Below are 21,669 nucleotides of genomic sequence, written 5' to 3'. Positions count from 1 at the left end.
TGAAGGACATCACAAAGCAGTGCTGAGCAATATAGCTGTAAAACCAACACTGAGGTGAGATAAAACACTAAGAACACAAGGTCATACTACTACATCACATAAAATGGTAGTGACCGAAAGTTGCCACGACTGCAATATGAGAGTCGTCATAAATCCAAACCTGCTGAATTTCCGTGAGTCCACAAATACTATCATTAGGTGCCACTGGCGGCGCAACATTTGTGATCTTAATTTCGAGCGGCTACAAGTTACCGTGTAGCCTTAGCCATATTAGAAGCAGCAGCAGCATCTCTGTGTATCTCTCTGCCTCTGTTTCCCTCCAGCAGTTCCCACTCATTAGACTTCTATGGGCAGCATGTAACCTGATCACTCAGTGAGCTGATTATCCATCTTGTCTCTAAGATAGTCTATAGTAGTGAATTGAGAGTGAATGATCAGGGCTGGAGGTGGGGGGGGGGGGTGGAGAAGAAATGGCTCATAAGAACGTATTCACACAGTGCGGTTTAGCTGCGCTTTTTATCGCACAAACGAAAACCTCATCGAAGAACTGCATGCGTTTTTACTGTGATTTGCTATGATTTTGCAAGTCATGGTAAAAATGCATGTGTATTTCGATGCGGTATTCGGCCGTATGACAAAAAACCATGATAAAACCACAACCGTGTGAATACACCCTAAGTGGAAAAGAGGCAATCTGTATTACTGGTTTATGCAAAATTTGCTGAAATGACAGTGACCATTTAAGGTGATGGCTATAACTACTGTACATTTTAGACATTCTGAACTGGAACATCACAGAAACAATTCAAATTCAAACACATTATTACCCCCCAGAATATACAGGATTATTTTAAAATAAAGTCTATATTACTTAAATATATTATAGCGCAGTATAAAACTTCAAAAGTGTTAAAAAATGAAAGGGTTTCTCAATATTATCATGCACTGATTTATTTTACCACAAAACAGATTTTAGGCATTGATCAAATGATTTATGATTACCTGTAAAGTTGTCATCCCAACTTCTTGTCCAATCAGAATTTGGCCTTTGAGACTTACAACTTTTGATTCATCCATTTGGATAAATTCACTTATTAAATCAGTGATATCCACTTGCCAGTCAGATCCAAGCAGATACATGAGTTGGCCAGGAGTATCAGAGGAATCCGCTATGAACTGTGTAAGAACCCGCAGTATGGCATGTTGATATTGGAGAGTACAGCCCCTTCCCTTTTTGTCTTCATCATCGTCATCATCACTGTCCCTAGCTGGTCTGGAGAAGAATGTTAAATAATTATAGATTATACCTGATTTCTAATATAAACAAGCATATGGAAGTCTGAAAACCTTTCTTACAGATATTGCTACCAAATATAATTATTTTCACAGTAAGTAATGACTTATAATGTATGTACAAAATTACGTCAATAATGTTTGTGCAAAAGAGAATTAAAATGCAAATATAATACGTAACATCCCTTTGTTCAACAATGAAAATGAATCATAACCAAAATACGTATAAATACATTATAATGTAACACAACAAAGACACCACAGCACCCAGATAATAGAACCCAAATAATGTATGGCAATAGCCTTAAGGTAGTCTGAACTTTCATGAAACAATAAAATTTTTAGAAGTGTAAAAAAATGCTTAATGAATATATGTGAACCTGGTCCAAAAGCTACACACCAAGAAAATAAGCTACACACCAAGAAAATAAACTACACACCAATATTTATATTTAACATCATAAAAACATATATAAAAATGATTACAGTTTTTCCAATTACCATTCTGCTGATCAACAGAGGAACTAAGAATTACTTAAAATTAATGATCAGTCAACTTTGGGAGGTTCTAGTTTATTATTTTTGGCTTAGCATATACAAGAAACAACAAACATCAAATGATCAACAATTGCCAAATCTTCCAAACGAACAATTTTCTTGTGTTTTCTGTTTTAAATATGCACCCTACATACAATCTGTTCTTGAATTCATACATTGAAGTGTTGTATGAGGTGTAGGAGGAATTTTGCCTAATGTCCATTTAGCTGTTAGTCATGCCTAGGGCAACCTAATGGGACTTTTAATTTCATAACGGAGAACACATAGGTCGCTTAAAAATTCATGGTCCCATGCTATACACAATGTCTATTTTCCTATTATTTCATAATCAGGTAGTCAGTGTTATAAATACTTATGTGTATCATAAAACAATTTGGAAAGTGGGAAGAGTGGTCCAGCAAGAGAACTAAGCACCAGATAACACCACAAATTGTTACAAAGAGTAAAGACTTAGTGTACAATGCTGAAGAACTAAAGAATAAAAAACTTAAGAAATAACTTTTAAAAGCTGCAAAATAAACGGTACAAAAACAAAACATTTAAACAATAAAACATTCGAAAAGATACAAAAATAAACCTGTAAGCAGAGACAAAAATAAATAAGGTGATACACCTCCTTCTTGCCGTATTATTGCCTAAAACATTTAATAACGTACACACTCTTTTATATAATTATACTCAGGAGATCTCTGCGATAGAAGTTTGTGCTAATAGCTTTCATATAGTGTTCTTCTGATTTGTAAACTGTATGTTTTGCTACTTTACTCTAATCAGCAGTTTTCCACTGCTATTGTTTTCCTCTGACAGCTTTAAAGAACTATAATATAAAGTCAGCAGCAGGGTGGACTCGTTCTAGTTGTTTCATAGTATGTGCTGCATAGAAGGGTTTCTCTTGGAACAAAAAGAACAAAACAGTGGGTGGGAAAAAGTTATTTTTTAATGAAAACAGGGAATATTTCCCAAAGCTATATGGTATATTGTTTTTTTGTTTTTTTTTACACAAAATATTTTTTTTTGTCCCACATGATGCAGAACAGAGTTTGTTCCTTTTAATAATTTTTTTTATCCTTTTTTATTTTGCACCCTGGGCTCTCAATGGAAATCTGTACCCTAATATGTAGCCGGTTTTTGATTAGTAATGGCATGTTCAGACGTGGCGGAATTCTGCAGACACTGTCTGCATCAATGCCGCACATAATCCGCGTTGCAGATTCCGTTGCGGATTTGGCTAAAATGTTAAGTAAAATGCTGCGGATTAGTCGTTGCGGATTCAGGTGCAGATCACACCCTGCTCTCTTTCAAAAATTCCATCCCAGTCTGGCTATAGACCTCAACACACATAGGTCCAGACAGAATGATGAAATATCCTGTTCCTGAAAGCAATCCGCAACGCAACACACATTACATCTGCGGATTTCATTGCGTGATTTTGAAACTCCATTGAAGTCAATGGAGAAATTCTGCAACAAGTACGCATCAAGTCCGCAACAGCGAGTGTATGCTGCGGACAGAAAATTCCGCACCACAGCCTATGGTCCGCAGCGGAGTTTTCCGCAACGTCTGCACAAAGATAACTAAAAAAGTGTGGAAACCAATGGACAAACTGCTGCAGATTTCCACTGCGGACTGTCCGCAGCGGAATTCCACAGCAATTCCGCCACATCTGAACTTGCCCTAAGGCTCCTTGACCACATACTGTTTCTCCATGACACCATGGCAGTCTGTACCTTTAAAAAACAAACACTCTAATACCACCATAGCTTCACTCCCTGAGGCCTCATGCACACGACCGTAAAAACTCCCGTTATTACGGGTCATAATTACGACCCGTAATAACGGGCTCAAAGACTTCTATTGGCGACGGGTGCCTTCCCGTTTTCTCACGGGAAGGTGCCCGTGCCGTTGAAAAAGATAGAACATGTCCTATTTCAGGCCATAATAACGGCACGGACAGTCCATAGAAGTCTATGGAGCTCTCGTAATGACGGGTGGCTACATGTGTGCACCCGTCATTACGGCAGCGTTGCTAAGCGACGTCAGTAAATAGTCACTGTCCAGGGAGCTGAAAGAGTTAACTGATCGGCAGTAACTCTTTCAGCACCCTGGACAGTGACTACCGATCAGTATAAACCTGTAAAAAATAAAAATAAAAGACGTTCATACTTACCGAGAACTTCCTGCTTCCTCCAGTCCGGTCTCCCGCCTGTTGCCTTGGTGACGCGTCCCTCTCGACATCCGGCCCGACGTCCTGGGTGACGTTTCAGGCCATGTGACCGCTGCAGCCAATCACAGGTCAATCACAGGCTGCAGCGGTCACATGGACTGCCGCGTCATCCAGGGATGTCGGGCTGGATGTGAAGAGAGGGACGCGTCACCAAGACAACGGCCGGGTAAGTATGAATTTCTTTAACTTTTATTACAGAAAGGGCTGTCCCTTCTCTCTATCCTGCACTGATAGAGAGAAGGGGCTGCCGATTAGTGCAGTGCTATTTTGCCGCCAAAAACGTGCCCGTAAATACGGGTGGAATACGGGTGACACCGGACCCATATTTACGGGCACGGGTTCGTAAATACTGGTGCAAAACGGGTCGAATACGTGTGACACCGGACCCGTATTTACGCCAGTATTTACGGGTGGGAAAAAATACGGTCGTGTGCATGAGGCCTGAATCCATAACCCACACATACAATATCAACTGCAGTATTTATATATTAGAATCAGTCAAAGTGCATATAAAAGGACATCAGTTGTAGTACATATATGAATATATCATACATTTAGCTGTAGTGTAAATAGAATAACATCACAAAACACATAAAGAACACTAGTTCAAAACAGTTAGCTCCGACATTCTATCACCTAGTTCTCCTGAGTCTGACTATACAAAGTATAGATACTTTATAACCCCTTAATGATGGAGTTCATCTTGGCCTTCAGCATGCATCACACTTTCCATTTTTTGTTTCAACACATCCCGAAAGCTATAAAAAAAATAATATTTTTTTTCCGCTTACGTTGCTTAGGTCTTGTCTTTTGTGTTTTGGGTTGAAGTTTTCCGTTTAATTTATATACATTTTTTAAACAGAATGTGCAAACAATTAAATTCTGCCATTCTTATTAATTGTAGTCTTTCAAACACTTTTTAAATTTAAGTTTTAAATTTATTTTACAGGTTGACACGATTGAAAGAATATTTAATATATGTATTTGTTATTTTTTTTACTTTATTTTCATATAAACTGTTTTTATGAAAAATAATCATGTTTTTTTTTTATTTTTCATGTGCTGGAGTGAAGGTACTGTTAGAAGTTTAGAAAAGCCATACAGCTGAGAAGGGACCTCAGGAAATATATTGTTTAGGAAAAAGTCCTTAGTATAGGGGTGCAGATGTAGCAGTCGCGCCTGTGCCTTTGTGCCAATGGGGCCCAAGTGCCCCTCTACCATACTATAAGTAACCAGTTTTATAAATAGCACATGGTAGCACATTACAGATTTTGCATTGGCATGCAATGTGGTGTCTGACAAATATCCCCATATTTAATCAACATAACAACATAATCTAATTTATAGCAGTTTCCCCCCAAGATCAGACAAATGTCCAATAATTCTATATTAAAGGGTGGTTATCTGTATAAACTAGCAGTGTGAAAAAGATGCTCAATATCGGCAGAAATTCTACAGCGACACAGTTATGTCATACATTTTTGGACGCTATTTAAACCAGTGCAGTTCCTAGCTGCATTGTAGATCTGTTAGGGTATCTTCACACTGAGTTTTTTGCCTGGAAAAATCAGCCCCGTTTTTTTTAAGTTTGATTTCAATGGGGGTTTTGAGGCAGAAAACGCCTCAAGATAGGGCATGTCGCTTCTTTTTACCGCGAGCGGTTTTTCTGCTCGCGGTAAAAAAAACGTCTCCACCTCCCATTGAAATCAATGGGAGTCAATTTCGGACGTTCTTTGCCGCGTTTTTTTCCGCGGTCTCTGCAGCAAAAACCGCGGAAAAAAACTCAGTGTAAACAAGGCCTTTAAAGTCGGATTTTAAGACATGAAATAATTGTCAGATAAAAAAATCATTGTTACAGCTTTCTTAATTGTTGGCCAATTTGCACACATTTCTTTATCCAATAGACTGACAATCTGGAAAAACTGATCTTCCAAGTTGGATTTTTTAGCTGTAGGTTGGTTGTAATCAGCTGGTTTGCAGTCGATCAGATGTTATAGAACATCCAAAAAGATGTTTCATTTTTTGCATCCAACTCCCTTTGTTATGTATGGTGATACAAATTTGTAATGCTATTGGCAGTTTTGTCAGTAAACTGATCGTTTCTTTGTCTGACAGGCTGTGTCTATGGCCGGGAAGGATATTTACTTTACACTGAATCATTTAGCACTTACTAACAATTAGTTTACTGTGGTGACAAAATAAAATGCTCTCAAAGAAAAATATGTTAATTCCATTGGCAATTGAACAAAAAATGTATTCTAAACCATACAACGAATTGCAAAGACACATCATCAAGAGGGAATTCGGTAAAGCTCCTGGCATGAAGATTCATCTGGGATTGTATTGATACTTTGGTCCATTTTTAATGAAGGTTGGTTGCAATATTTTCATGTTGACAGACAAATGGAGTGCCTCATTTCTATTCTTGTGATCTCATTTAATTTGACATTTAGGCCCCATGGACACGACCGTACCCATAATCATGGTCTGAGATTACGAGCGTGGATGACCGTGGACAGTCACTCGGAAGTTATGGTTACATCTCATCAGAGAAAGGTCAGGCGATACTATTAATCCTTAGGTAACACAATCAATACTAAGAAACCATTTAGCAGTCCTCTGTTTGTTTATGTTGAGCATTGGAATCCATTGATTTCACAGGTTAAGGACTTTTGCAAATTGATGCTGAGCACAGTAATGCTGTACATACCTCTTATTTGCCGTTATGGGAATCCTCCAACCTCTAATCTGATTTAATTCAGTGTCAGACACATCTATCAGCAGAGGAAGTCGTGGGACCCACACCGTCATTTCTAGTAAAGGTTTGAAATGTTGATAGGAGAAATTCACAATGGCATTAACCTTTCCTTTCATTTCCTTTCCATTTACAAAGACATAGTCACATCGGTCTGAAACCTGGAGTATGGAAAAAGAACAAGTTCATCGGCTTATAAAGCTCCAAGGAAACTTTACATAGCAATGAATAGTTTCTTCCAGAACCTTGCAGAAATCAACACACAGGACATCAGTTCCTATTAAATAAGTTACCAATCACATGGAGGAAAGGGAGACATGGAGACGGAATCAGATTTATGTGTTTCATTTTATTTTGCGGATTTAATTATCCTCATGTTAGGATTTAATATTCGTTATATTCATCACTGCATATGATGCTTTTACATTCAATTTATTTTTAGAGATGTAACATCCCAAAAATTGCAACATTATGAAGTGTCCGAATTTTACAGCAAATAGCAGAGGTGGTCTTATGTTGCAAAAATATTCCTCATACATCATTGCTATGCATCTGTCATACGGCTGAGACACTACATAATAGATGTTTTCTGGTGATTGACGAAATATCTCATCCGTGCGACATCAGTACAGAAATGTCTCATGGAATGTGTCGCAGATGAGAACATTTACTACAGCTATTTGCTGTCATATTTTCAGCATTTTTGTGTACATGAAAACATGACAATGTTTTATTCATATGTTTCACAATTACTGACATGTCATACAATGGTTTGGTTAGAAATGGTAGGAAATAAAAATAAGAACACATCACTTAAAGTGGACCTATCAGTTCTGAGAAAAACACAAAAAGTGACAGTAGATGAAATTCTAACAATTATTTTAAATATATATTATTAGTAGAACAGCAGATTTCCTTCAGTATTACAGGACACATTTTCTACTTTCATTTCAGCAAAGTGAAGTCCAAATCTCATGAGATTCTGACTGCACTGTGAGATTTCCTTCTTCTGTAGGCAGTGAATCGGCAAAACATAAAAAGGGTAAAAAATTGTCTCACCTCCAACCAGGAGCCTGAATTTGACTTCATAGAGAATAATACCAACACCCCTAACAAAAAATAAAATAGTGCTGGACCAGAAATATAAAAACTTTATTATCTTTATCTCATGTATAAATTGAAAAGACGTCATTAAAAAACATGAATCATTGCAAGACGAATGCAGTGCAAGACGTCGATGAAACCATTATCGAACTGCGCATCAGATGTGGTGTGTGAACTCTAGTAGACTTTGGCTACATGAGTCTGTTCTATACTTGCACTTTTACTTGCTTATTCCTACATTACATTTTTTTGGCATTTGATCATGAATTATTTTGGTGACTTGTGTGCTTGTATGCACATAAATGTATTTTTTTTTTTATTCATTAACCCCCTTCAGGACGCAGCCTGTTTTGGCCTTGTGGCACAGCCGATTTTTTCAAATCTGACATGTTTCATATTATGTGGTAGTAACTTCGGAATGCTTTTACCTATCCAAGCGATTCTGAGATTGTTTTCTCGTGACATATTGTACTTTATGATAGTGGAAAAATGTGGTCAATAAATTCAATATTTATTAGTGAAAAACACCAAAATGTAGAGAAAATTAGCAAAAATTAGTATTTTTCTAAATTTAAATAGTTCTGCTTCTAAAACAGATAGTAATACCACACAAAATAGTCACTAGTTAACATTTCCCATATGTCTACTTTATGTTTGCATCGTTTTTTGAACGTCCTTTTATTTTTCTAGGACGCTACAAGGCTTAGAACTTTAGCAGCAATTTCTCAAATTTTCAAGAAAATGTCAAAAGGTTATTTTTACTGGTACCAGTTTAGATTTGAAGTGGTTTTGAGGGCCTTATATATTAGAATCCCCCAATAAATCAGACGATTTTAAAAACGGCATACCTCAAAGTATTCAAAAAGTTTCTTAACCCTTTAGGCGTTTCACAGGAAATAAAGCAAAGTAGAGAGGAAATTTAAAAATGTAATTTTTTTCCCGAAATTAATTTGTACTAATTTTTTTTCTGCAACACAGAAGGTTTTACCAGAGAAACGCAATTAATATTTATTGCCCAGGTTCTGCCGTTTTTAGAAATACCCCACATGTGGCCCTTGTGGCCCTAGTGTCCTAATGGACCGAAACAACGGCCTCAGAAGCAAAGGAGCACTTACAGGATTTTCGGGTCTGCTTTATTTTAGATTATATTTTAGGCACCATGTCAGGTTTGAAGAGGTTTATGTGATGCCAAAACAGTGGAAACTCCCCAAAAGTGACCCCATTTTGGAAACCACACCCATCAAGGAATTTATCTAGGGTGGAGTTAGCATTTTGACCCCACAGGTATTTTGCTATATTTATTGGAGTTAGTCTGTGAAAATTAAAATCTTTTTTTTTTCTGAAAAAACATAGAAATTTGTAATATTTACACAGAATAAAGAAGAAAATGCACCCCAACATTTGTGAAGCATCTTCTCTCGATTATGGAAATACCCCATATGTGGTAATAAATTGCTGTTTGGACCCACAGCAGGGCTCAGAAGGGAAGGAGCGCCTTTTGGATTTTGGAGAGCAGATTTTGCTGGACTGGTTTTTAGTGCCATGTCGCGTTTGCAACGCCCTGGAGATACCAAAACCGTGGAAACACCCCAAAAGTGACCCCATTTGGGAAACTACACCCTTCAAGGAATTTTTCTTGGGGTATAGTGAGCATTTATACCACACATGTTTTTTTGCAGAATTTAGTGGAATTAGGCCGTGAAGATGAATGTCAACGGTTTGTCTAATAAAATGTTGAATTTTTTAATTTTCACAAGAGATAAAGGACAAAAAGCCACCCTAAATTTGTAACGCAATCTCTCCCGAGTATGACAATACCCCACATGTGGTAATAATTGTTTTTTTTTAATAGAAATTAATTATGCTTTGCAGGACTGATCCTTTTTTGCTTTTCCATTTTAGTTTTTCACTCCCCGCCTTCCAAACGCCATACCTTTTTTATTTTTCCATCAATAGAGCGGTGTGAGGGCTTATTTTTTTGCGGGAAGAGTTGTAGTTTCTATTGACACCATTCAAAGTACCATATAATGTACTGGGAAACCGAAAATAAGATTCTTTGCAGGGTGAAATTGGAAAAATCTGTGATTCCTCCATTGTTTTTTGGGTTTAGTTTTTACCGCTTTCACCGTGCGGTAAAATCGACAACTTAACTTTATTCTGTGGTTCAATACAACTACGGAGATAGCAAATGTATATAGTTTTTTCTATATTTTACTACTTTTACAAAAAAGAGTCGTAACGTTATTTTTTGGTAGATTGAGCGGTGTGAGGGCTTATTTTTGGCGGGACGAGCTTTAGTTTTTATTTGTACTATTTTTTGGTGCATTCAACTTTTTGATCTCTTTTTATTATATTTTATTTAGAGCTAAGGTGGCCAAAAAACAGTGACTTTGGCGTTTTAAATTCTTTATTTCTTACAACGTTCATTATGCGCTAAAAATTACAGTTTTACTTTATTCTGCGGGTCGACATGATTACAGCGATACCATATGTATATCTTTTTTTATGTTTTGCAGCGTTTGCATAATAAAATCACTTGTTTATAAAATAATAGATTTTTTGTGTCACCATATTCTGAGAGACATAACTTTTTTATTTTTTAGTCAAAAAAGCTGTGTAAGGGATTGTTTTTTGCGAGACGGGTTGTAGTTTTTATTGGTACTATTTTGGGGTACATGCGACTTTTTGATCACTTTTTATTCTATATTTTGGGAGGGGTGGACACCAAAAAATAGTGATTCTGGCATTGTTTTTCCTTTTTTTTGTGGCGTTCACCATATGGGAAAAATAACATTATAGTTTGGGTCGCTACGAATGCGGTGATACCAAATATGTGTACTGTTTTTTAACATTTTCATATTTTACCTATAATAAAAGACTTATTATAGGAAAAAAAATCTTTTATTTTTACACTTTTGTAAAAAAAATTATAAGCTTATTTTTACAATTTTTTTTTACTTTTTATACTTTCTGTTTTAGCTGCAGCTCTGATAGCTACTAAAATACATTACACTACCTAGCTAGTGTAATGTATTCCAACTGTCAGTGTGACGTCACAGTCACTCTGACAGTAAGTCTACGAGGATCAGCCAAAGGCTTCCATACATGGCAGACCCGGGGGCCGTTATCTGGCCTCCGGATGCCATCACAAGCATCAGCAACACCCACAATTGCATGGGGGCTGCTGATGTGCTACAAACCCCCTAAATGTGGCGATTGCAATCGAGCGCCGTATTTAACGGGTTAATTGCTAAAATCAGCGGCGATGAGCCGCTGATCGGCAACAGTGGAGTGTCAGTTGTCGGGGACAGCTGACCTCCCGGTTCCCAATGCACAATGTCACCGACTCTGTCACCGACAGTGTGCATCGGGAACGACACAGTGACGTCCTGTTACTCTGACAGGAAGTCTATCAGGAGGCTGGTCCTGATAGGCTTCCGTACATGGCAGACACGGAGGCCATTACTTGGCCTCCGGTCGCCATGCTAGCCATCTGCAAACCTCATGATTTCAGGTCTGCCGATGTGCTAGAAACCCCGAAAAGGCGGCGATTGCAATCGATCGCTGCATTTAAGGGGTTAATTGCCGAAATCAGCAGAAATGACCTGCTGATTGGCAACAGTGGACTGTCAGCTGTCGGGGACAGCTGGCATCCCGGTTCCCGGTGCACACTGTCGCCGACAGTAACAGTACATCCTCGTGCGCTAAGACACTGGCCACCAGGACGTACAGGTGCGTCGTGGTGCACCGAGGGGTTAATAACTGTTATCAATTCTCTTACTCACCAACTGTACAATCTTGCATCGGTTCAAATTGTTAATGTACGTCTTTTTAAATTATATATGAAATTAGGATTAAATAGCTTTTATATTTTAGGTCCAGTGCTGCACTTTTTTTGTTATCGGTGATGGTTGTGCATTTAATTATCGGTGCATTGTGAACTTAATTATCTTTAGCGGATATATTACTGGTGTCAGTCATCCAGAATGTTGTTATTTTAACAGCTGTCAAACGATGACGCGTAAATTACAGGTCGTCGGCACAGTACGTCGGCAAACGTTGGCCAGCTGCTATCCCGCTATGTGGTACGGCCCAGTGGGTACACACCCCGCGTCGTGACAGTAAACAAGGCTGAGCTTTGAATGTAGCCAGCCCAACGTATGTGGTAATAGTAGTCTCATTCGGGAGGAAGCACCAAGGTTAAGTTGTCATTGATGCCTTCAAAGAGTACTAGCTCAGAACTGGAGCCCAAAAGTATTTTTTCATATATGATTCCCAAAAATTTTTTCTTTAAAATAGCAAATTAAACATATTGGAACATGTGCCTGTTAAACACACAAAGGTGGATTGGTCAAGAATAGAGCATAATATCATTAATCACATGGTATATTTTGGATAATGGATTGGTCAGGAATAGATCATAATACCATTAATCACATAGCACATTTTTGGATAATGTATATAAATATGTATACTTTATGGTCAAAAGTACCCAAATGCATAGCGTCTACTGTAAAATTTGGTGGCGGAGGCATAATGGTCTAGGGCTGTTTTTCAGGGTTTGAGCTAGGCCCCTTATTTCCAATAAAAGGGGAATGTAAATACTAGAGCATACGAAGACATTTAAGACAATTGTATGTGTCGGGATTGGGAAGGCCCTTTTCTGTTCTAGCATGATTGTTCCTCTGCGCACAAAGCAAGGTTCATGAAGACATGGGGTGACGAGTTTGATGTGGAGAAACACAAGTGGAATGCACAGTATCCTGACCTCAACCCCATGGAACACTTTTAGGATGAATTGGAGCACTGATTGGTTGCAAGTCCTTCTCAACCAACATCAGTACCTGACCTCACAATTGCTCCTCTGGCTGAATGGGCACAAATTCTCACAGACACACTCCAAATCAGCAATGATAGGGGGCCATGGTTTTGGAATGGATTGTCCACCAAGCTCACAAAGATCTGATGGTCAAGTGTCCATATACTTAGGCCATATAGTGTATATTTGTTTTGTATTATAAAAGCATTTACAATCATTAAAAAGATGAATACATTATGCAAATATTAGTTATTCGACTTATTTAAAAAGTATCATGAAACTACTCAAGGTAACCCTGTAAGTATTTACATACATATGCTAATTTCATATAACTATGCAAACTGCTGAATTAGATAAATAGCTATCACAAGTAAACTTGTATCCTAATTATTTAGAGGATATCATAAAACTTCCCAAGGTTAAAATGTATATACTTACATATACAGTCATAATGCTGTATTATTAAACTAACTGTAGAATGTTCTGTCCATTACATAAAAACCCCTTTACGTGTTTTCTAAACCACCAAGATGTGATCCCTGACTCCAATAATTATTGTGTGCATAAGATGGATGTTTACATCATTAGAATTATCGTACGCACTAAGACCTATTTTAAATGCAAATTATATCAATTTAATAATTCAGTTCTGGAAAAAGTCAGAGGACATCCATTTATATTTAACAATTTGATACATGACTAGGTTAATATTTACATACAAACTACTACTTTTCATTAACAATAAACAATATTTTTTTGTCAATTAAAATCATGACATTTTTGTTATGATCAACCGTAATTGTTTAAACCATAAGCATGATTGTTACATGTAAACTGGCAATAAATAGTATGTACTTCTTTGAAACCAAGACACTGTAGACACAAAACAGTTGTGTAATCCTATTCAAGACTATTTGGAAAGTTGCTTCACTTTTTACTCTAGATGCATTCGGCAATAAAAATGGTTGTAAAGTTGGACATGTTGTTAAGGTAAAAATAAATTATTATAATAAACAAAAGAAACTTAGTTTAAGTATTTGGTTATAGAACAAAACGGGCCAGTGTGTGTTCAGCAGATGCATCACCTTATCCCAAAGGTCAGTATTAAAAAACAGCAATGTTACTTTTGGATCTGTATTATAAAGTTGCACAAAATTCAAGCTGCACATAGTCCTTCTACACACTCAGGAACTTTAAAGTGTGTATTAGCCCCTTGCCAATTTCAGTTTTTTAATTTTTATTCTTTCCTCCCCGCCTTCCAAAATACATTTTTTTTTTTGTCGGCATAGCCGTATGAGGTCTTGTTTTTTGCGGGACAAGTTGTAGTTTGTCATGGCACCATTTATTGTACCGCATAATGTGAAACTGGGAAGCTGTTTACACCATTTTTTGGGGGTTTTGTTTTTACAGCGTCCATCAGGCAGTAAAAAAATACATGTGCACCTTATTCTACAGGTTGATACGATTACGGCGATACCAAATATATATGTTTTGTTTTATGTTTTACCACTTTTAACCAGTTCAGGATCGGGCTATTTTGAGCCTTCAGGACCAGACACCGTTTAGCCCTTTTTAGCACGTGTTAGTTAAATGGCTATACCTTTTTTATTTGTTGGGCTAACGAACCGATTTTTGCGATGTTTTTTTCCGTAGACAATGCAGGTTTCTTTTTTTATCGTTTTTATACACATCTTTTGCTATTTTAGAATTTTTATTCTTAAAGTTTGAAAATAATAGTAAAAAAATAAGCTTTTTTACTTTTCAGCTATTTTTTTTTTTGGTAATAACATAGTTTTACCCAAAATAGACCTTTTATTTGTGATCATCATTGTCTAGCGTAAATTTTAATATATTACATGTCTATATTAGGGTAATTGGGTCAGCGCTAGTGTTCCAACAATGATTGGCGGGGGGGGGGCGTGTTTTTTTGGGGGTGGGTATTTTATGTGTATTCATTATTAATTTTTTTGCGCCTTACTTTACTATTTTTTTATCACTATGGTCTGTCCCTCAAAGGTAAAAAAAAAACCTTTGGGGAACTTTATACACTACCGTTCAAAAGTTTGGGGTCACCCAGACAATTTTGTGTTTTCCATAAAAACTCGCACTTATATTTATCAAATGAGTTGCAAAATGACTAGAAAATATAGTCAAGACATTGACAAGGTTAGAAATAATGATTTTTATTTGAAATAATAATTTTCTCCTTCAAACTTTGCTTTCGTCAAAGAATGCTCCATTTGCAGCAATTACAGCATTGCAGACCTTTGGCATTCTAGCTGTTAGTTTGCTGAGGTAATCGGGAGAAATTTCACCCCATGCTTCCAGAAGCCCCTCCCACAAGTTGGATTGGCTTGATGGGCACTTCTTGCGTACCATACGGTCAAGCTGCTCCCACAACAGCTCTATGGGGTTGAAATCTGGTGACTGCGCTGGCCACTCCATTACAGATCGAATACTAGCTGCCTGCTTCTTCCCTAAATAGTTCTTGCATAATTTGGAGGTGTGCTTTGGGTCATTGTCCTGTTGTAGGATGAAATTGACTCCAATCTAGCGCTGTCCACAGGGTATGGCATGGCGTTGCAAAATGGAGTGATAGCCTTCCTTATTCAAAATCTCTTTTACCTTGTACAAATCTCCCACTTTACCAGCACCAAAGCAACTCCAGACCATCACATTACCTCCACCATGCTTGACAGATGGCGTCAGGCACTCTTCCAGCATCTTTTCAGTTGGTCTCGCATCTCACAAATGTTCTTCTGTTTGATCCAAACACTTCAAACTTTGATTCGTCTGTCCATAACACTTTTTTCCAATCTTCCTCTGTCCAATGTCTGTGTGCTTTTGCCCATATTAATCTTTTCCTTTTATTAGCCAGTCTCAGATGGCTTTTTCTTTGCCACTCTGCCCTGAAGGCCAGCATCCCGGAGTCGCCTCTTCACTGTAGACATTGACACTGGCGTTTTGCGGGTACTATTTAATGAAGCTGCCAGTTGAGGACCTGTGAGGCGTCTATTTTTCAAACTAGAGAATCTAATGTACTTGTCTTTTGCTCAGTTGTGCAGCGGGGCCTCCCACTTCTCTTTCTACTCTGGTTAGAGCCTGCTTGTGCTGTCCTCTGAAGGGAGTAGTACACACCGTTGTAGGAAATCTTCAGTTTCTTGGCAATTTCTCGCATGGAATAGCCTTAATTTCTAAGAACAAGAATAGACTGTCGCGTTTCACATGAAAGCTCTCTTTTTCTAGCCATTTTGAGAGTTTAATCGAACCCACAAATGTAATGCTCCAGATTCTCAACTAGCTCAAAGGAAGGTCAGTTTTATAGCTCCTCTAAACAGCAAAACTGTTTACAGCGGTGCTAACATAATTGCACAAGGGTTTTCAAGTGTTTGCTAATCATCCATTAGCCTTCTAACACAGTTAGCAAACACAATGTACCATTAGAACACTGGAGTGATGGTTGATGGGCCTCTATACACCTATGTAGATATTGCATTAAAAACCAGACGTTTGCAGCTAAAAGTCATTTAGCACATTAACAATGTATAGAGTGTATTTCTGATTAATTTAATGTTATCTTCATTGAAAAAAACTGTGCTTTTCTTTCAAAAATAAGGAAATTTCTAAGTGACCCTAAACTTTTGAACAGTAGTGTATATTTTTTTTTCTTTCTTTTACACCATGTTTTTCCAGTGTAACTGGAGCTGCACAGCAGCCCCAGTTACAGGGGAAATCAGCCCTCTCATAGTGACCATTGTCACTAATAGCAGTGGCGTAACTACCGCCGTAGCAGCAGTAGCGGCTGCTACGGGGCCCGCGGCATGAGGGGGCCCGTGTCGCCCGCCGGCACGGGCCCCCACCATGGCCGGAGGCTCCGCTAGCAGCCGCTGTGGCTGCTACAGCGGGACGCCACTGAACACTACGGCAGAGCAGGGAGGTATCTCCCCGCTCTGCCATTAACTGGTTCCCGACCGCTGGCTGTATTTTTACGGCCAGCGGTCAGGGTCCTTAAAACCCGAGCCATAGACTTTCTACGGCTCGGGTTTTAACTTGCTGCCCGCGTGATCGGGCAGCTGAATGTCGGGTCTCCGGCTGTCAGTGACTGCCGGGGACCCTGAGAAGAGGATAGAAGCAGCTTCCACTGCTTCTGTCTTCTCTGATCACTTGTACACAGCGCTGAATGCGCGCTGTGTACAGGAATAGAGACAGCAGCAGCGGCGCTGTCTCTATTTCTCCCGGTGATCATGTGACTGGTCACATGATCGCCGGGTGCCGTTAGTGACAGACTGCTGCTGGGTCTTACTAGACCCAGCACAGCCCTATTAGTGACAATAGTCACTATGAGAGGGCTGATTTCCCCTGTAACTGGGGCTGCTGTGCAGCTCCAGTTACAGTGGAAAAACATGGTGTAAAAGGAAGAAAAAAAATATATAAAGTTCCCCAAAGGTCTTCTTTGACCTTTGAGGGACAGACCATAGTAATAAAAAAATAATAAAGTAAAGTGCAAAAAAAATTAAAATAATAAATACACATAAAATACCCACCCCAAAAAAAAACGTTCCCCCCGCCAATCATTATTGTAACGCTAGCGTTGACCCAATTACCCTAATATAGACATGTAATATATAAAAATTTACGGTAGACAATGACGATCACAAATAAAAGGTCTATTTTAGGGTAAAACTATGTTATTACCAAAAAAAAAAATAGCTGAAATGTAAAAAAGCTTATTTTTTTACTATTATTTTCAAACTTTATGAATAAAAATTCTAAAATAGCAAAAAAGATGTGTATAAAAACGAAAACCTGCATTGTCTACGGAAAAAACGTCGCAAAAATCACGTCGTTAGCCCAACAAATAAAAAAGTTATAGCCATTTAACTAACACGTGCTAAAAATGGCTAAACGGTGTCTGGTCCTGAAGGCGCAAAATAGAGCAAAAGACATGTATCCCCTCTCCACAAGACATGTATCCCCTCTCCACAGGACATGTATCCCCTCTCCACAGGATCTCCACAGGATAGGGGATACATGTGTGATCGCTGGCAGGGATAGGGAGAACGGGGGACTGAAAGTCCCCTGAAGTTCTCCATCACAAACCTCGGACTTCCGGGGTCTGTGTCGGCAGCTCCGCAGAAATGAATGGAGCGCCGGTCGTGCTTGTGCGCATGCGTGACCAGCGCTCCTTTCATTTTTATTGAGCTGCGCAGACGCCGGAAGTCAAAGGTTTGTCATGGAGAAGTTCAGGGGACTTTCAGTCCCCCGTTCTCCCTATCGCTGCCAGCGATCACTCATGTATTCCCTATCCTGTGGAGATCCTGTGGAGAGGGGATACATGTATTTTGTAGGACACACTGTAGGTTGCATTTTTTTGGGAGGGGGGACGCTGTATGGCGTTCCCTACAGGGGGGTGGCTGTATGGCGTTCCCTACAGGGGGGGAGCTGTATGGCGTTCTCTACAGGGGAGGGGCTGTATGGCGTTCCCTACAGGGGGGGGGGCTGTATGGCGTTCTCTACAGGGGGGGCTGTATGGCGTTCTCTGCAGGGGGCTGTATGGCGTTATCTACAGGGGGCTGTGTGGCGTTATCTACAGGGGGGCTGTATGGCGTTCTCTACAGAGAGGGGGCTGTATGGCGTTCTCTACAGAGAGGGGGCTGTATGGCGTTATCTACAGGGGGGGCTGTAAAAAAGGCACTATCTACAAGGGGGGGGGTTGTGTGACACCCAGGGGAGGGGGGGTCCCAGTCAAAAGTTTGCTATGGGGCCCAGTCTTTCCTAGTTACGCCCCTGACTAATAGGGCTGTGCTGGGTCTAGTAAGACCCAGCAGCAGTCTGTCACTAACGGCACCCGGCGATCATGTGGCCAGTCACATGAACACCGGGAGCAATCGAGACAGCGGCGCGGCCGCTGCCTCTATTCCTATACACAGCGTTCATTGAGCGCTGTGTACAAGTGATTAAAGAAGAAAGAAGCTTCTATCCTCTCCTCAGGGTCCACGGCAGTCACTAACAGCCGGAGACCTGACATTCAGCTGCCTGATCGCTTGGCCAGCAAGTTAAAACCTGAGCCGTAAAAAGTCTATGGCGTGGGTTTTAAGGACCCTGACCGCTGGCCGTAAAAACACAGCCAGCGGTCGGGAACCAGTTAAAAATAAAAAAAACTCTTTGCTAAAAAAAAATAGTTTTGTGTTGCCATGTTCTGAGAGCCATAACTTTTTAATTTTTTCCATCAATTTGTAATTTTTGTGAGGCAAGCTGTAGTTTTCACCGATACCATTTTGGGGTACATGTAACTTTTTGCTCATTTTTTATTTCATTTTTTTGGAGCGCTAAGGTGACCAAAAAACAGCAATTTGCGTGTTTTATCATTTTTTTTACGGCGTTCACCCAGCGGGTTAAACAACGCTATATTGTGATAGTTCAGACTTTCATGGATGCGGCGATACAAGTTATGTTAACTTTTATTTCTTTTAACATTACTTTAGGGGAAAAAAATTTTTTAAACTTTTAATACTTTATTTTAGAAAAAAAACCATAAAAAAACCTTTATTCAACTGCTTTTTTTTTAGTCCCCCTAGAAGACTTGAACCAGCGATCGTTGGATTGCTTACATGATATACTGCAATACTAATGTATTGCGGTATATCGTGATATGGGCAGCTTCCTTTGAAGCCCTGTCAGGGGGCGCGATGACGTGTTTGAGGGGGCGCCACCTGATTGTATCAATTTAAATGTCGCAGTCACGATTGACCGCGGCATTTACGGCGTTAAATGGGCGGACTCAAAGTGAACTTCGATTCCTCCCTCTAAAGTGAGGTCTCGGCAGTGTAACACAGCCGTCACCCAGTGAGTATGGAGCGCGCTCAACGCATGAGCACACTCCATACTTCCCCTTGGCGACATTTCAGTAATAGTACGTCCTATGTCGCCAAGGGGTTAAAAGCGACACTGGGTTTGTAGACTTGACAGACTAACTGTAAATTAAATTATTATCCTATATATAACTATTTGCTAAATAGAATATCTACCCGATTAGCTTTTATTGCTACAGCAGTTGTACTGTATGTGTAATATGTATGTATTTCGATTCTGAAACTCCATACATCTGGAAAAATGTGTGGTTGACACAAATGGCTACAAGACTGTGACAACTTCAAGGGGAGATCCAACCAAATAGATTGGCCCGTTATAGATACATAATAGATAATCCCGGACCAGCAGTGATTTTCAGAATGAAGTAATGCAGCTCTCTGCAGGGTGCCTGAACTTTTTTTGGCCGTGTTCTGAGATTTTAGTTACTGGAAATCTTCCACACCATTCTAAGCAAAGCTCCTTTGACTTGAACGGCTGGGAGTTTAGAATGTTGCGTCGTAGTAGATTTCCAGTGATAAAAATCTCTCAGCAGTGTGGAAAAGGTTTGTGCTATAACGTTTTGGAAATTCTTGAAGGTTGAAGCTCACAGACTCCACAGATGTGATCTTCTGACATATATATACAGATGACATGTCAGAATATCACTTTTTGGTTGGTTTTCCTCTTTAAGCACGTGCCTTTGAAGATGTTAAAAACTGTCACACAGTTACTGCTGGAAAAATTGATTAAAGCGGCTGTCCAGTTGGGACAACCGCATCTCAAATTGTGGAATCCCCTGCTAGCAGATTACCATGTGAGGTCTCTCTGCTGATAGCCCTCACTATCAGCTGTTATCTAGAACAGGACTAAATTGTCTGTGCTTATTATATGGTGCACTATGAAGTCAATAAGTGTCTGTTGCCAGCATCCCTTTACTCAGGCATAAAACTTTGTTTTGGCTTCTATTAACGTATTTTATAAGCAGTGCAACACCTTGAACTCTTTGTCATGATCCATTCCTGAACAATACTTGCAGTGTGGAAGGGCCATCATCCTGCTGAAAGAGGCCACTGCCATTAGGCAATACTACTACAATGAAGAGGTATACTTGGTCTGCAACAATGTTTAGGTACTGTAAGTGGTAAATGTCGAAGTAACATCCACATGAATGCCAGGTGTTGTGCCGACGGCCACTAACCACCGCCATCTCCCCTGGCAGCCGTCAGCTTACCTGCACTCCGTGCTAGCGTCTCCCTTCTCCTCCCCAGGGACGCTGGTGCGGTCTGCTTTCTGGCCCTAGCTCCCGTGGAGTGTTCTCTTAAAGGGCCGGCGTGCGCACCACTAAAAGTTTCCCAAGTTTATCCCTGTACACCCTGGGTTATATAGTCTGACCTGCCCTTTGACCCAGTACCTGAACAATGTTGTGTCCTCCCAGTGTTTGTCTTGCAAATGGTTCCTAGCTGTAGCCTGTGCCAAGTCGAGTGTCCAGTGCCTGTGCCATGTCGAGTGTCTGTGACGACTTCATCTGTGTCCGGTGCCTGTGCCCAGTCGAATGTCCATGACGACTTCCCCATCTGTGTCCGGTGCCTGTGCTAAGTTGTGTATCCCGGACGACTTCACCATCTGTGTCCGGTGCCTGTGCCAAGTCGAGTGTCGGTGATGACTGCACTACTCCTGTCCAGTGTCCTAGCCAAGTCCAGTGTCCGAGACGACTGCATTACTCCTGTCAGGTGTCCTAGACAATTTCCATTGTCCTGCAGAAACCCACTTCTGACTATCCAGGTACTTTCACCTCTCTGACTGCCATTGACTTTGTTTATCAGCAGCTGCTCCGTTACGGCAGAGTGGCCCAGTGGGTCCACATACCTGCCAGTTGTTAAACCAGAACCCAAGGTTTCGCAGCAGAACACTGTCCATAGACTCCAATTGCCTCTGCTGGCTTGCCATGTTCCTATAGTGCATCCTGGTGCCATCTCTTCCCCAGGTAATGCACTGGTCCAGTTCTGATGCTCACTTGCCCATTGTAGACAATATCGGTGGTGGATAGGGGTCAGCATGGGTACT

The 21,669-nt window shown here is 39.9% G+C and overlaps 1 protein-coding gene across 1 annotated transcript in view; it reads right to left on the bottom strand.

Annotated features, from left to right (window-relative positions):
• LOC142657885 (transmembrane protein 132D-like) overlaps positions 1–21,669 on the bottom strand; it is an 863,822-nt gene that overhangs the window by 15,600 nt on the left and 826,553 nt on the right. Inside the window, exons 6-7 of the mRNA XM_075833390.1 lie at positions 6,786–6,991; positions 1,003–1,273 (exon numbers count right to left, since the gene is read on the bottom strand). Coding sequence (XP_075689505.1) covers positions 1,003–1,273; positions 6,786–6,991 — 477 coding nt within the window. The remainder of the gene's footprint in view (positions 1–1,002; positions 1,274–6,785; positions 6,992–21,669) is intronic.

Source organism: Rhinoderma darwinii, chromosome 1, assembly GCF_050947455.1.
Source record: "Rhinoderma darwinii isolate aRhiDar2 chromosome 1, aRhiDar2.hap1, whole genome shotgun sequence".
Taxonomy (NCBI): domain Eukaryota; kingdom Metazoa; phylum Chordata; class Amphibia; order Anura; family Rhinodermatidae; genus Rhinoderma; species Rhinoderma darwinii.
The sequence above is the reverse complement of the archived record's forward strand: the minus strand, read 5'-3'. Positions and strand labels throughout refer to the sequence as shown.